Raw genomic sequence first — 16,621 nt, 5'->3', positions numbered from 1 at the left:
AATGTCTTTGATAAGCCTATTTTATGGTATCTCCAGTGAGAAAAACCTCATTTTCTTACAAATTGAATCTTTAGAAAACTTTGATTTAGTGATGTCTTTACACTGAATAAAAATCTATCTCATTGGTTCAAGTTCTGCTCCCTGGAAATATACATAGTAAATTCAAAGTTTTAGTTTATGTGAGAAGTTTACCTTGTGTGAGGCAGTTTTCCTGTCTGCTTGTAACCATAATGTTTTGTGTTCTTCTTTATTAGAGAATCCGACATTATGTTTTCATTGTTTTTTTTATCTATTTCCCTAATGAGTCTTCATATCTATAACCCAACTACCTAACAGAACCTGACTCATAAATACATTCAATAGTGTTGAATGATTAAACAAATCAACTAATCCATAATAGTAAAAGCATAATATGCTAATTAGACCAGACAACCTTCCGGACAAAGCTGGGACTGTAAGAAAAGCCCAGGTCCAGGTGCGAGAGGGAAGCCGGTGCCAACAACTGGAGGAAGGAGGGCATACTCTTGCACAAATTTCATGAATCAGGCCTCTAATCTTAAGTAAAGCTAAATACCGTTAGTTCCTTTAGCATTCCTCATATGGTAAATTTTTGAGTTCTTAATTCTGGCAGTTCTCTACTGAACCAATTCAATTTGACTTTATCACTCTTGATGTATAATAGAATACTCAGACAAATGTAACCTATATATGCAATGAATACAGGTAAGTGAATATAACTTAGAAATTAGGAGTAGGACCTATTTCAACCCAAGATGTTTGATGGCTTTTAAAAATTCTAGTCTAGTCCTGTACTTAAGTGAAAGAGAAAGAAGGTGTAGGAATGAAAAGAGAAATAGTGGATAGCTCTGTAATTAAAACCTATGATACACATGCAGAGCCTGTAGTAATCTATTGTCATATTTTTCTTTTCAGGAAATAGTTTGAAGTATACAATAAAGATATAAACACTAGAGGCTTGGTGCATGAAAATTCACGCACTGGAGGAAGGGGGTGCCTCAGCCCGGCCTGCCCCCTCACAGTTCGGAGTCTTCAGGGGCAGGAGGCAACCTGGTAATCAGGGGAAGGAGATACTCTCATCACACCTCTGCTGTTGCCACTGCCAGTAGCGCAAATATTGGCTAGCCCTGGTTACCTGAGCCTCAGATGGCCCTGGGTGGCTGGACAGTTGCCATCCAAAGCTGGTCTGCTCCTTGGGTTTGCTGTAAGTGGCTGGGGGTCTGAGGAGACCAGGCACTCTGGAGGTAGGCACACAGAGTGGTTGGACCCGACTGGGGGCAGGCCCAGCCTTGCCACGCACCTGCCACCCAATGGAGCTGAAGGGTCTAGGTGCAGTCATCATCTTTGAGGGCATGGCAGTCAATTAGCATACTCATTCCTTATTGGCTGTGGATGACACACCTTTGTGAGGAAGTGATGGTCAATTAGCATATTCCATCTTTATTAGATAGGACTAGAGGCCTGGTGCACAAAATTTGTGCACTGGGGGGCAATCTCCCTCAACCCAGCCTGTATCTTCTCCAATATGGGACCCCTAGTGAGGTGTCTGACTGCCAATTTAGGCCCAATCCACAGGATCCCAACGGCCTTGCCCTACAAGCCTGGTCACCCCCAACTGCCCTGTGGGATCCGGCCTAAACCAGCAGTCAGACATCCATCTCACAATCCAGGACTGCTGGCTCCCAACCACTTGCCTGGCTGCCTGTCTGATTGCCCCTAACTGCTTCTGCCTGCCAGCCTGATCACCCCCTAACCACTCCACTGCCAGCCTGCTCCCCTGCTGGCCCGATCATCCCCAACTGCCCTCCCCTGTCGGCCATCTTGTGGTGGCCATCTTGTGACTACATGGGGGCAGCCATGTTGTGTGAGGGTGTGATGGTCAACTTGCATATTACCTCTTTATTATACAGGATGATATGGACTATACCTTAATATACTCCACTTTTAAAAGATCTAATCCAGGTTTGTCAGAAGAGCTAATCAAGTGAAGTGGCTTTTTTTTGGATCCTAGATTAAAGGGGAAAAAAAAGTGTTTCAAATAAATTGTTCTCTTTAGATGACATTTTTTTTTTCATAAACAGATTTATTTTACTTTCAACTATTTTTGAAAAAAATAAAAAGTAGGTATTTTATTTGACTAAAATATTAGGTAATTTTAATTTAAGTGGGTTCACCCATTCTTTCATTCCTTATATATCTCATGAGCACACAAAATGTAAACTAAAATAAACTATAAGCACTTTTGAAATAAAGAATTTTACATTCCACCATTTTTATTTTTATAACATGGTGTTGTTTTCCTATTCAATAGAAAGAACAAAAACTTCAATATTATAAACCCAGAAATAAATTTTAGGTTTGGCCATTCAATAGATGCATGATCTTGAGTAAGTAAACTATTTAACCTTTCTTTGTTTGTAAAATGGAAATAATACTCCCATATAAAGGAGATTTACTAGTATGTGGACTCTCCGAGGTAGGAAATCATAGTACTTAAGAATCCAGGTTTCAAGGGTTGAGCCATTAACTAGGATGAATGATCTTGAATAAACTACATAAAAAACTTTTGCTTTAGTTCCTCATATGCAATCTGGAGATAGTAACATTGCCTTTCTCATAGCAGTGTTATAAGAATTAAATGGGTTATTATTTGAAAAATGCTTAGAACAGTGCTACTTTTTATTATAAACATTGTTATATAAATGAAAATATTTCAGACACAGAAAAGTGGTTTTATATTTATTATTAGCTACTGTTTCCATTTTTATGTCTATTACCTTGTATTTCATAGTAATCCAAGCTGATTTTCTTTAGGTAAGATACTGCAATTAAATCAAATGTTCTTACTGTAGCCTCTGTTCCTAACTGAGTAACATTAAATACTAGAATTGTATCTTCTTCTTTCTGTTGTTTGGTAAATTCCAAAATCACCTAAAAGAATCAGTGAAAGGTTAAGTAATCTGAATCATACTAAAAAAAACTAAATTAAAATTAAAATTTTTTTTAAAATCCTTCTTTGCACATATCATCAATGAGAAGCTTAAAAATTTTGCTCACACTTGTCTACCAGTAACTTATTTACTATGATTGGAAATTATCATCTAAATTCTATTATTGAGAACTATATCTATATAAAATCATGATGAAATTTAATATCCATTATTGATTTATATTTTTAAGTTTAGTAAAAATAGAATATCTTGATTCTTCCATAATATGACTTTCTTAAACCTGTATCTCAAAAAAGAAATCATATTTAGTGATACAAGAAACATTCTCAATAAAATAAAAAGTAAGATAAGGATGTTCACTATTATATTACTATTCAAATTTATTCTGGAAATTCATTATTGTACTATTATTCAATTTATTTAGCAGATGAAAAATAGAATACATACGTGGCAATTTTTAAAACATGCAAGTTCTTTGACACTCCAACGAGGTGGAGGGTCTTTGTCCCTTTACATTTGGGCAGGCTTGTTATTTGTCTTAATCACAGAGTACGGAGGAAGTAATACTATAATGACTTCTGATGTCAAAAAAGGCTATGAAAATTCCACTGTTGAATGCTCATCCTGAGGGCCATGCATCAATGGCCAGCCTCATCGGTGAGCCACCTCTGAGCCCCTCTGACACTTCAGGTCACTATAACATCAGTCAAATCTGACTATAAGGTATGTAAAAGACTATACACAAAAATTACTAAACTGTACCCTTCCAGAATTCCTAAACCACAAAACTGTAAGCAAAATAAAATAGCTGTTTTGAGCTAATACATTTTGGAATAACCTGTGAGGCAGCAATAATAACTGAAACACTATAAATGCTGAAAGAAAACAAAAATAAGCAGTAATAAAATTACTGCTTATAGTTAAGAAAAACCAAGAAGAATGTCATATGAAAAACAAAATCTATTGTAAAAAATATTTAATACAGAACTGACATACAAAAATAAATTTGAGATATAACAATGATTTAAATGAAAACATTGATGTCATAAAATATAAAATATAAAAATAGAGAATAATTTTCTATACATAAACTAAAACTAGGATATAAACACAAAATTCAATAAATTTCACTACAGAAACATTTAAAACTTCAAAATGGAAAAAAAAAAAGTCAAATTGAGAAAAGTATTTCAAATAGTACTACTGTGCTTCCCTGAAAATAAGACATCCTCCGAAAATAAGACCTACTTACAGGTTTCCTTCTGAGTGAAATATAAGGCATCCCCCTGAAAATAAGGCCCCCCCTAGGCTAAGCATGAGAGATTTGGTCCACTGATTCTGAAAATGGAATCACAAGAAATTCACCAGGAAATTCAGGAATTGGATTGTTATGATGATGTTCCAGAAGATGATGACATGATTGTCATTGAATAAATGAGTAAATTCTTGATACTGTAGGATTCAGTTTGTCTGGTATGTGTTGACAACTACCGTACTACCATACCGTATACAGGTAATAAATTTCCTTTATTTTCATTTAACAATAAATGTGTACCGTATTCTTCATGGAAAAATAAGACATCCCTTGAAAATAAGACCTAGTGCATCTTTGAGAGCAAAAATTTATATAAGACACTGCCTTATTTTTGGGGAAACAGGGTACTATTTTTTTTTCTTAAAGGAGTTTAATTATTTATCACTTTAGTTCATTCAATAGTTAATAAAATATTTATTGGGCATCTACCATGTATGAAATTGTGCCAGCCACTAAAGACATTGAAGTGACCTGGACAGACAAGGTTCTTGTCTTCATGAAGCCTACATTTTAGGAAGAATGGAGAAAAATGAAGGTTGCTATCTTGTATGGGGGGGGGGGGGGGGAGGTGTCACACCTTTCCAATATGATGGCATTTGAGTAAATATCTAAAGAAAGTAAAGAATTAAGTTATACAGGAAGAGTATTTCAGGCAAAGGAAATAGTAAGTGCAAAGAATGTGCTTTGGTATAAGGGAGACTATAAGACAAGTGTAAATAATATAAGAATTTTGCTCACTGCTTTAGCTCCAGTACCTAAAACAATGCCTGGTACATGATGGCACTTGATAAATACTTACTGCAGAAATGAATGAAATATACCTAGAGTAGAGTGAAAAGAATTCCATGAAAGCCCTTATAGGTTATAGGAAGGACTAAGCTCTTTGCTCTGAGTGAGATAGGAAACCAGTAGGTGAGCAGTGACATAATCTGACTTTCAGTTTAAAAGGATCATTCTGGTTTGAACAACCAAGATGGTGGTATAGGTGAACACCTGTACTTGCTGACTCTCACAATTACATCAAAACTCCAACTAAAAGACAAAACAAATATCATCCAGAATGATGGGAAACCTGGTTTAGTGGAAGTTCTACAACTAGAAGGAAAGAAAAAAGCGCATTGAGACTGGTAGGAGATACTGAAGTACAGAAGTGCAGAGGTACGGAGACACGTGAAATGGGCTGACAACTGGGGGCGCTGTTGTTTTTGTCAGTCAGGAGGTAAATACAAGCTCCCGATTGCTCTGAACTCCAGTTCCAGGGAAAACCCTGGGGACCCAGACTCATGCAGGGGGGAAAACTGGACTGTCTAGCTTCGGGCAAAAATGAGAGGGCAGCTTTCTTTCTGAGATACTTGCAGCAACCATTGTTCCTGCACAGGGGCCTTGGGACATAGAGCCCTGGGGCAGGACAGACTGGCAGCCATTGCTGTTAGCTACACCCTGAGACCCCACCCAACACAATTTACAACCCCATCCAAGTTGTGCACAGCAGCTTTTGTCTATGAATAGCCTGTTCCCCTGGCAACCTAAAATCTAACAAACTGCAGCTGGGTCAGAGAGCTCCAAAGCATCCAAAAGAAAGCCTATGGCCCTGCAGCAGCAGCTTGCATTGCTTCAGAACTGGGCCTCATCTGGTCACTTCCAAACCCCAAACAAAGAGGAGGAATCTGCAGATCTCTCTGTAGCTCTTGCTGGGTAGCATCAGGCCATGGCTGACTTTGCACCTCCTTAGAGATCCAAGAGCTGGTGTACCCAGTGGTCAGTGTGAGACCATACCAGATTACAGTCCTTCCCATCCATAAGCGACACACTCAAGGGGCAGATTCAGTGAGCACCAAAGCCCCGCTGAAGCGAGTCCTGCCCCATAAGGTTGTCTCGAGCACAGCAGTTCTCCCATTATAGACACAGCTGGTCCTCACAGCCAATTAGTCTGGATATCAATTCCTCCCAGTTATACCAACACAATCAAGGCTTAACTACAACAAGACTGTGCACACAGCCCACAAAGGGTGCACCAAGGTGTCCACTTCAGTTAACTGGGGAGGCTGAGCCACTGGACCCTATAGGACACCTAGCACACAAAGCCACTCTATCAACACAGGGAAGCAGCCAAAATGCGAAAACAAAGAAACAGGTCACAAATGAAATAAATGGAGGAAAGCAAATGACTGGATATAGAGTTCAAAGCCACAGTTATAAGGTTACTCAAGAATTTTCTAGAAACCTCCAAGAAATTTAATGAGACCTTCAAGAATATGAAAAAGGACCAACTAGAAATTAAGTATACACTAACTAAAATAAAGAGTAATATACAGAGATCCAAGAGTAAACTAGAGGATCCCAAGAATCAAGTCAAAGATTTGAAATATGAAGAAGCAAAAAACACCCACCCAGAAAAGAAAAGAAAAAAATCCAAAAATATGAAGATAGTGTAAGGAGCCTCTGGGACAACTTCAAGCATACCAACATCCAAATTATGGGGGTGCCAGAGAAGAGAGAGAGCAAGATATTTAAAACCTATTTGAAGAAATAATGACAGAAAACTTCCCCTACCTGGTGAAAGAAGTACACTCACAAGTCCAGGAAGCGCAGAGAACCCCAAACAAGAGGAATCCAAAGAGGACCACACCAAAACACATCATAATTAAAATGCCAAGGGCAAAAGATAAAGAGAGAATATTAAAAGCAGCTAGAGAAAAACAGTTAGTTACCTACAAGGGCGTACCCATATGACTGTCAGCAGATTTCTCAACACAAACTATGCAGGCCAGATGGGAATGGCAAAAATATTCAGAGTGATGAATAGCAAGAACGTACAACCAAGATTACTCTACCCAACAAAGCTATCATTTAGAATTGAAGGGCAGATAAAGAGCTTCACACACAAAAGACTAAAGGAGTTCATCACCACCAAACCAGTATTATATGAAATGCTGAAGCATATTCTTTTTTTTTTTTTTTTTTTTTTTTTTTTTTTTTTTTAATCAATCTTTATTGTTCATATTATTACACAGGTTCCTCGTTTCTTCCCCCTCCACCAGGTTCCCACCCCACCCTCTGCCCCCTCATCCTCATCCATTGGTGCACAGTTTATGTTCAGTCTCTTCCTCCCTCCCTTTCCCCGATAGTAAATCCCTTTTCAGATAGCAAATCTGTTACTTAGCATTTTCTCATATCAATAATACCTCCATATGCCCAATGATACACTTCACACAAAAGACATTTCCAAATAGGTCAACCAGCCTCATCCAGGCCCCACCCAAGGCACTCACAGATCAACACCCCAGCGCTATACTAACTCAACACATCCAGATCTAAGCCTTCATCACTTGATTCAGCAGACCCTCAAGTTCCCGCAAAAGTTTCCAGCCATGTCTGAGAGGCAGCCGTGGGGCAGGGGCAGGTGAGGAGCGAGCTGTTTTGGGCCAGGCTGCTCCGGGCCTGGCCTCTGTTGCTCTGGTTTGTTCCACAACCAGCTGCTCCGTGTCTGGTCACTGCCGCTCCTGACCCAGTTGCTCTGGACTTGGCTGTTGCTGCTACAGGCCTGGCCACACCCGACTCGGCTGCTCTGGGCCCAATTGCTCCAGGCCCGGCCGCTCCGGGCCTGGCTGCTCCCAGCCTGACAGCCGCTTCTCCGGGCCTGGCCGCACCGGACCCGGCTGCTCCGGGCCTGGCCGCTCCCAGCCTGGCAGCCGCTGCTCCAAGCCTGGCCGCTCCCAGTCTGGCAGCCACTGCTCTGGGCCTGGCCACACCAGACCCGGCTGTTCCAGGCCTGGCCACTCCCAGCCTGGCAGTTGCTGCTCTGGGTCTGGTCACTGCCACTCCCCACCTAGTTGCTCTGGACTTGGCTGTTGCTGCTACAGACCTGGCCACACCCGACCCAGCTGCTCTGGGCCCGGTTGCTCCGGGCCCGGCCACTCCGGGCCTGGCTGCTCCCAGCCTGTCAGCTGCTGCTCCTTGCCTGGCCACACCAGACCCGGCTGCTCCGGGCCTGGCCACTCCCAGCCTGGCAGCCTCTGCTCCGGGCCTGGCCACACCAGACCCGGCTGTTCCGGGCCTGGCCGCTCCCAGCATGGCAGTCGTTGCTCCGGGTCTGTTCACTGCCGCTCCTGACCTAGTTGCTCTGGACCTGACTGTTGTTGCTACAGGCCTGGCCACACCTGACCCAGCTGCTCTGGGCCCGGTTGCTCCGGGCCCGGCCACTCCGGGCCTGGCTGCTCCCAGCCTGTCAGCCGCTGCTCCTGGCCTGGCCGCACCAGACCCGGCTGCTCCGGGCCTGGCCGCTCCCAGCCTGGCAGTTGCTGCTGAAGCATATTCTTTAAGAAGAGGAAAAAGAAGAAAAAGGTAAAGATAAAAATTATGAACAACAAAGTGACAACAAATACAATATCTATCAACAAGTGAATCTAAAAATCAAGTGAATAGAAAATCTGAGGAAGAGAATAAACTGGTGAATATAATAGAATTAGGGGCATAGAAAGGGAGTGGTCTAACAATTCTCGGGGGGAAGAGAGTGTGGGGGGTGTGGGAAGAGATGGGACAAAAATCTTACACCTACAGACAAGGATAGTGGGGTGGTGGTGGAATAAGAGAATAGGATGGCATAGGAACCAGGTGGAGGGCAGCTATTGGGAAGGGGGGGTAGGGAGAAACAAATGTAATAAACTGAACAATAAATATTTATTAAATTAAAAATTAAAAATAAAAATAAAAAGATTACTCTGGTCCCGGTTCAGCTGGAGCACGTAGAGTAGGCAAATGATCCATGTTTCTCTCAGACATCAATGTTTCTCCCTCCCTCCCTCTCTCTCTCTCTCTCTCCCCTCCACCAACCCTAGTTCCTTCCTCTCTCTCAAATCAATAAAATCAGAGGGGGCCGAAACCAGTTTGGCTCAGTGGTAGAGCATTGGTCTGCGGACTGAAAGGTCCCAGGTTCGATTCCGGTCAAGGGCATGTACATTGGTTGCAGGCACATCCCCGGTAGGGGGTGTGCAGGAGGCAGCTGGTCGACGTTTCTCTCTCATCGACATTTCTAGCTCTCTATCCCTCTCCCTTCTTCTCTGTAAAAAATCAATAAAATATATTTAAAAAATAAAAAATAAAATAAATAAAATCAGAGGGGGAAATTTTAAATAAATGTCACAGAAATTTTCTAAAAAAAGGAAAATCCTAATTAAGAGTATTGAGCTTTTTCAGAATACATCAGATATACTATTGATCACTCTTATATTAGATTTTACAAAAAAACAATTCATTTTCTTAGAACTGTATGTGGGGGGAGGAAGACACTAGAAAAAATAGTGTACCACATTTTATATACAATATATAAATATGTGATCTGCATATTTTGGCTCTCATATTGGACAGTTTATAAGGACAGTGATAATAAGAATACATTTGTTTATAGACAAATATGTATACCTCTTTAATTTCAAACTTTAGTAGAAGATTAATGAGTTCCTCATTTGGGGCCTCGGCAACTTTTTTTCGTTCTGATCCTTTCGTACTTTTACTAATCTGTATGTCTCCATCTTCTGCATCAAAATATTCATCATCAGACTCTAAGGAAGAAGATATTCATTTGACTTGAGAGAATGTCCATTGAGGACTGCATAAAACACTCAAATTTAAATCTCTCAAAAATTAAATTCATTTATTAGATATAATCTTCATATTCAGAGTAAGAATATAGTTTCAATGTTTTTCTAGGTCTCACAAAGTGACTCAACCTGACAAGTAATAAGTATAAACAAAATCAAACTGCTCTATGTTTTTCACTTTCATCTATTCATTCAACTTTCAATAAAATATTTACTAGGTATCATCTATCATGCATCATCACTAAGGACACCAGAATGACAAGGATCCTTGTCCTCTTGAAGCTTATATTTTAGTTCAAAATTAAAAGAGATCAGTTAGGCTAGAGCAATAGTTCTCAACCTTCCTAATGCCATGACCATATAATACAGTTCCTTATGTGTGGTGACCCCCAACCATAAAATTATTTTCGTTGCTACTTCATAACTGTAATTTTGCTACTGTTAATGAATCATAACGTAATATCTGTGCTTTCCAATGGTCTTAGCACTACAGCAGCGGCTCTCAACCTGTGGGTCACAGGTCAATTCCTGTCATGACCCACAGGTTGAGAAATAGTAGGAGAGTTGCATAAGATCATCAGAAAACACAGATATTTACATTATGATTCATAGCAAAATTATAGTTATGAAGTAGCAATAAAAATAATTTTATGGTTGGGGGTCACCACAACATGAGGAACTGTATTAAAGGGTTGCGGCATTAGAAAGGTTGAAAACCACTGGGCTAGAGCTAAACAAAAGAATCAGGTAGTGATTGGGGGGGTTGGGGGTAAGAGATTTTTAAAATCCTAAGCATTTTCATTCACAAAAATCCTTTTAATCAAATGAAGAAACTTGGACTTAAAAAAAAAGAGACTCAAAACATACTATTGGTTAGTAGCACAACTAGAACTAAAACCAGAAAATTACTATAATACTTTCAAAATTCTTTATTTTCTGAAAATGTTCTCTCTATATATTTGGTTTAATAAAGAACACATTACTTTTCTTACCTGATTCCATTCCATCTAGCAACAGTGATGTACCAAGTAGGTCCTTTGTCCTATTTGAAATAACAGGAATTGAGGAAACCTAGCAAATAATATAAAAAGTTTCCTTAATATACTAATCTAGCAAGATTAAGTATACAGAAATGAAACAAATACTGAAAAAGTAACTACTAATTATTAAGACTACCTGCAATTATAAAAGCAGAACAATGTACAACCCTAGTAGATGAGTCTATTTATCATTGCATGTCATTAGTTGTTATATATTATAATACTAGAGGCCGGATGCACAAAATCTGTGCAAGGGGCTCAGCCCTCACATCCTGGCTTCATCTGAAAGGTCATCCGGAAGGATATCCGGAGGTTGTTTGGCTGTCCAGTTTAATTAGCAGATTAGCTCTTTACTATAATAAAGATACACAGTTTATCCTATATTATAGGATAAACTGTGTATCTTTATTATAGGTTCCTGGAAAAGGTATAACTGTTAAGTGGCTCTCTCAAATTTTCTTTCAAAGTAAGTGAAAATCCAACAGTTATATTCAGTGGTAAAGATCAATTACAATTAGTTATCTAGAAATTTTAAGTAAATTTTACAACAATTATTTTATTTTGCAACAATATAAAAATTTCTGTATCTAGTTTCATTTGAAACAATAGAAGCCCAGAGAACGAAATTTGTGCAAGGTGTTTGGCCCCCACAGCTGCAGCAGCTTGCCTTGGCCCTTGCAGCTGTGCTGGCTACCTCAACTCTCACAGCCCTGGCTTTGTCTGGAAGGTCATCTAGAGGGATTTCCAGAAAGTTGTTCAGCTGTCTGGGCTAATTAGCATATTATGCTGCTATTATTATAGATATTTCATAAATTTGAAAGACATTTTTCCTTTCACATATGTATTTTTGCTCCCTTCATTCCCTAAAACTGATTTCCTCCCACCACTCTAAAACAGTAGTGAAACTAGGCTACAACTGTTATTCAATGTCATACGCAGTTCTATATAGATTCAACAACAGTAAACCTCTAACGTGCACCAAAAAAATGAAACTAACCCTAAAAAATATTTAAAAATAAAACTATTCACAGAACATTAAAAACAACTCATCATAAATACAAAGGTAAAGAGAATTAGCATTTCATTATATCCATTTACCTGTCTCTCAGGAAACTGTTCAGATGATTTCTGTGGCAAGGGTATACTGTTAATCAAACACAGCATATTTTTCATCTTCTGGTCAGAAATTCTCACATGCATCAAAGGAAGCCCTCCTGATACTTTAAATCTAAAAATGCAAGTCAACAATACAGTTTTAAGGTCCAGTTTCTCAATAATAGGGAGGGGGAAAGGACTGGTGAAGAAACTACACTGTAGGCTCAAAGTTACAAATAAGATGTACAATTCCACAACAAAATTTTAGCAAGTCAAATTTAACAATATTTTAAAGAAATAATCATTACCAAATAAGGTTATCTAATAATGCAAGGCATATTTAATATACATCTGATAATGAGCTATTGATACCCACAACATGAATGAATCTCTAATTAATTATGCTAAGTGAAAAAAGCCAAACAAAATAGTTGAAACTGTATGGTCCTATCTATACAAAATTCTAGACAATTTTGACAAATCTATAGTGTCAGGAAACAGACCAATGTTGTCCAGAGAAGGCAGGAAAGGTGAAAGGAGGAGATACAAAGGGGCATAAGGGCTCTGGGGAATGATGGATGTGCTCATTATGACTGTGGTGATGGTTTCATAGCTTTACAAGTCAAAACCTACTGAACTGTATACTTTAAACAGATACAGCTTACTGAATGTCAGTCATTACATTGTTTTTAAGAAGGCAGCATATATATTTCATAATTATCTATATAAATTCAAAATTTAGTTCTTACTTTTCATCCCCTTAGATATTTCTCAAGATTTTTTTATAGTTTCATAATCAAAAGAACCTTTAATAAAAATATATTTCTGCTATAAAATAATCATTTTTTTCTCTTCTTCAGAATCTAGCTTTTCTTCATTAAAATCCTGATACCAATACAGATATATTTCATCTTGTTGATTTTATAATATAAAAGAAACTCATACATTACCTGGCCATTCTAATGTCTTTTTCTACCATTGCTTTGGCCAACTCAACATGAATATCCATGGGTTGCAAAATATGCATAGCTGATGGATGCTGAAATCGACACTTTTTCCAGTTTTCCTCTTAAACAAAAAAAAATGTATTAATGACTTTTTTAATTCATTAAATATTTTTAAGTATATGTATATATATATTTAATTGATTTCAGAGAGGGTGATATAGAAACATTAGTGATGAGAGAGAATCATTGATTGGCTGCCTCCTACACTTCCTACTGAGGATCGAGCCCACAACCCAGGCATTTGTCCTTGACCAGAATCAAATCCTTCAGTCTGCAAGCCGACACTCTATACACTGAGCTAAACCAGCCAGGGCTAAATATTTTTTAGATCACCAGATAGCTTTACATGTCAAAAACTACTGAATCTGTAGAAAAATACTCTAACTTATTAAAAATAGTTAATAAACATATTCAATGGATGTCAACTTTTACTGCTTTTAGCATATAAGTTAAATAACCTATATTTTAAAAATAGAGATAGGACTATGATATAAAAATAATTCAAAATATTTCTTTGGAGAATGTTTATAAAACAGCTGTCATTTCAAAACCAACAGGAAAAGCTCAGAAATGTATTGCCTTGATTACAAAATTAGAGATCAGAGGGGTTGTTACAGTTAAGAAAAAAAATGAAAAATGAAGGACAGGGAAAAAGGCTCATTTTTAGCACACAATTAGCACACAATTTTAAAGCAAAAATGAGTTTTCATGACAAAAAAGTGCAATAATTACTTTTCATGAAATAGGAAGATCCCAAAAACAGACTTTTCAATGACTAACAAAATCCTACACATATCTTAACAGATGGCAATGACTAAACATCTTTTATCACTTATAATTCAAGCAATCATTATAAAGTACATACAACAGGAAAGGCAAATTAATGGTCTGTGTAGGTACTTCCCATTAAGGGATTAATAGAATCCTAATATATAAAAACTAAGTAGAGCATTATACATTTACATTTTAATAAATCTCATTACTCACGCTAGAAGTATACATTCTACACACAAAGACTATCTTTTCCTTCAATGACCTACTACAAAGTGATATACTCTAGAGTATTTGGCAAATACTTACTACTTCTAGAAACTAAAGAAGTATAGAGAACCAGCAATCTTTACTGAAGCAGTAGAAAAATACAAAAGCTTTTGGAAAATAAATTAATTACTTTTATGTTTTAAGACTATATCCATACTTCTCAGATATCTACAAAAGTAAAAGATATAATACTACTGAAATAAAAACTAATCTAATACACGAAAATATTTAAAAATAAAGACAGCAAGGGAAAACATCACTGAAACATTTCAAAAACTCTGAGTCAGAGGAATTGAACCAATAGCAACTTCTATTTTGTGTTTTGGGCAGGTTCACAGTCATATTACAAAAAAAAAAAAAAAAATTAGACAATAACTATACACAGATTAAAATGGTGCTAAGTACCATACCCTAAGATGAACAGCCAAATTTTTCATCTTCATTTGTAACTGAGAAAGATTTGCAATCATGGGCTTTCTTGATTGGTATGTTAAGAAACCAACAGGATATGTGTTCAAAATGTTACCAGAGTTGATTTACATGCACACATACACATATTTTACAAAAACTATTCAACATAATTTCAAGATCCTAAAAACTGAGCAACCTATTACCTGCTTTTGCAAAGAGTAGTTGTACACTTTTTATTTCGACATCAAACTTGTCATATGCTTTATCCATTATTTCCTCCAGAGATGAATTACCAGTCTTCTGCAAACCTTGATCTTTACTATTAAGCTAAAATGGAGGGGAAAACTTCAATTTTTTAACAGAAAAGTACATAAGTCAATATACTTCAGTTGTGTTTTCTTAAAATTAACTAAAATGAAAACATTGCCCTTAATTCACATTTTGCTCAGTTTTCTGATAATTATTTGCAAATATTTTATTAGAAATGTAATATTTCAGCATATATCTCTAATATGTTTGAGTAATACATTACTCAGCACATCTGCACTAACTAGCTAGTAATTACATAGCTGTCTATCTCAAATAATCTGTCTACACATACAACTCTTCCTGGCTCTCAGGAGTTATTGCCACAATGAAATAGCAGGTTTTATTCTTCTTCTCCCCATTACATATGTAGAATAACTAGTCCATTAGAATTCAGCTCCAATCTCTACTTCCTTTTTCCATCTTTTAAAGAAGGATTAATTCAGGACTATGTATATATATTTTTTAAATATATTTTATTGATTTTTTACAGAGAGGAAGACAGAGGAATAGAGAGCTAAAAACATCAATGAGAGAGAAACATTGATCAACTGCTTCCTGCACACCCGCTACTGGGAATGTGCCCACAACCAAGGTACATGCCCTTGACCGGAATCGAACCTGGGACCTTTCAGTCCACAGGCTGATGCTCTATCCATTGAGCCAAACTGGTTTTGGCAGGCCTATATATTTTTAAATCTTCACATTTTCTCAGAGGCTTGAATTTCTACAAGCTTCACTACCCAAACAATACCTTAAATTATCTTATTCTATCAAACATATATTCATATGTGTATCATTCCCTATTGTCAAAATAAAAAAACTAACAAATAACACTTTGAAATTAAACTCTGGAAACCTAGGAGTGTTTGAAAACTACTAGCGTTTCTGTCCAAGTAGAAAAAGACAACAGTAATCCAGTTCTCAAAGTCAAATCATCTCCTATTACAAACAATTTCAGGTTTTTCTTTGCTTTTTTAATAGCCATAAAATCCTATATAATAAAGAAGTAATATGCAAATGAACATTAACCATGACACATAAGGACCAAACAGCAGGAGGGCGGAGCAGCAAGGTACCAGCAGAGAGCTACAGGAGGGTGGGGCAGTGGGCGGAGAGCTACAGGAGGTCAGCGCAGGGAGCTTTATGGAGCAGAGAGCTACAAGCGGCACCCTACAAGCAGCAGTGAGCTACTCGCACACAGATTCGTGCGCAGGGCTACTATATATATATATATATAAAATAATAACCTAAGCTGACTTGACAAAATGCTAAGAAAAAGTAAGTCTAGGTTTAAGTAAATTTGAGTGGCGGAAAGCAAACTATCACATAGCTAGGTACCAAGCTAAGCAAAAATGGTCAGACAGAAATGCCTGTGTACTTACTTGAAGTGTACCAAAATCTAAAATGAGAAGATCTGACTTTCTATGGTAGAAGCCTGTGTGTGGAACTATGAGATAAGAAGGCTTCAGATTTATCTTTAAATCAAGGACTTTTCGAGTTTCAATAATATGTGTAAGACCTAAAAAAAAAAAAAAAAAATTAAAGGTCAGAGGGTCAATTTGAAATGTATAATCATATTACTAACAGCAAGAATATCAGTTGGAAAGTATTATGAAGGATTTTCAATTCAGCAAGTAAAGGAGAATTGTATATGTTCAATGAGAAACAATCAATCTTATCTTCGCACAGTACAGTAAACCCAACATAGCTACTGCTTTTTTGAGAAAATAATTCATTATTTCTTTAATTAAGTAAACAGATAAAGTAGTATTTATCAGTTCAGAGATAATGTTGTCCAAAAGTATGTATCTTCTGTATCACAGTTTTTTAAGAA

At 37.5% G+C, this 16,621-nt stretch overlaps 1 protein-coding gene across 4 annotated transcripts in view; it reads right to left on the bottom strand.

The window, feature by feature from the left end:
• The window catches only part of VPS13C (vacuolar protein sorting 13 homolog C), a 170,478-nt gene that overhangs the window by 95,278 nt on the left and 58,579 nt on the right, over positions 1-16,621 (bottom strand). For all 4 annotated transcript variants that reach the window (XM_036440083.2, XM_036440086.2, XM_036440069.2 and 1 more), the window contains 8 exons: positions 16,170-16,306; positions 14,682-14,805; positions 12,970-13,087; positions 12,023-12,152; positions 10,877-10,955; positions 9,706-9,845; positions 2,796-2,949; positions 1,946-2,025 (listed from right to left, as the gene is read on the bottom strand). In XM_036440083.2, coding sequence (XP_036295976.1) covers positions 1,946-2,025; positions 2,796-2,949; positions 9,706-9,845; positions 10,877-10,955; positions 12,023-12,152; positions 12,970-13,087; positions 14,682-14,805; positions 16,170-16,306 — 962 coding nt within the window. The remainder of the gene's footprint in view (positions 1-1,945; positions 2,026-2,795; positions 2,950-9,705; positions 9,846-10,876; positions 10,956-12,022; positions 12,153-12,969; positions 13,088-14,681; positions 14,806-16,169; positions 16,307-16,621) is intronic.

This window comes from Pipistrellus kuhlii, unplaced genomic scaffold (genome assembly GCF_014108245.1).
Source record: "Pipistrellus kuhlii isolate mPipKuh1 unplaced genomic scaffold, mPipKuh1.p scaffold_m20_p_1, whole genome shotgun sequence".
Lineage (NCBI taxonomy): Eukaryota > Metazoa > Chordata > Mammalia > Chiroptera > Vespertilionidae > Pipistrellus > Pipistrellus kuhlii.
The sequence above is the reverse complement of the archived record's forward strand: the minus strand, read 5'-3'. Positions and strand labels throughout refer to the sequence as shown.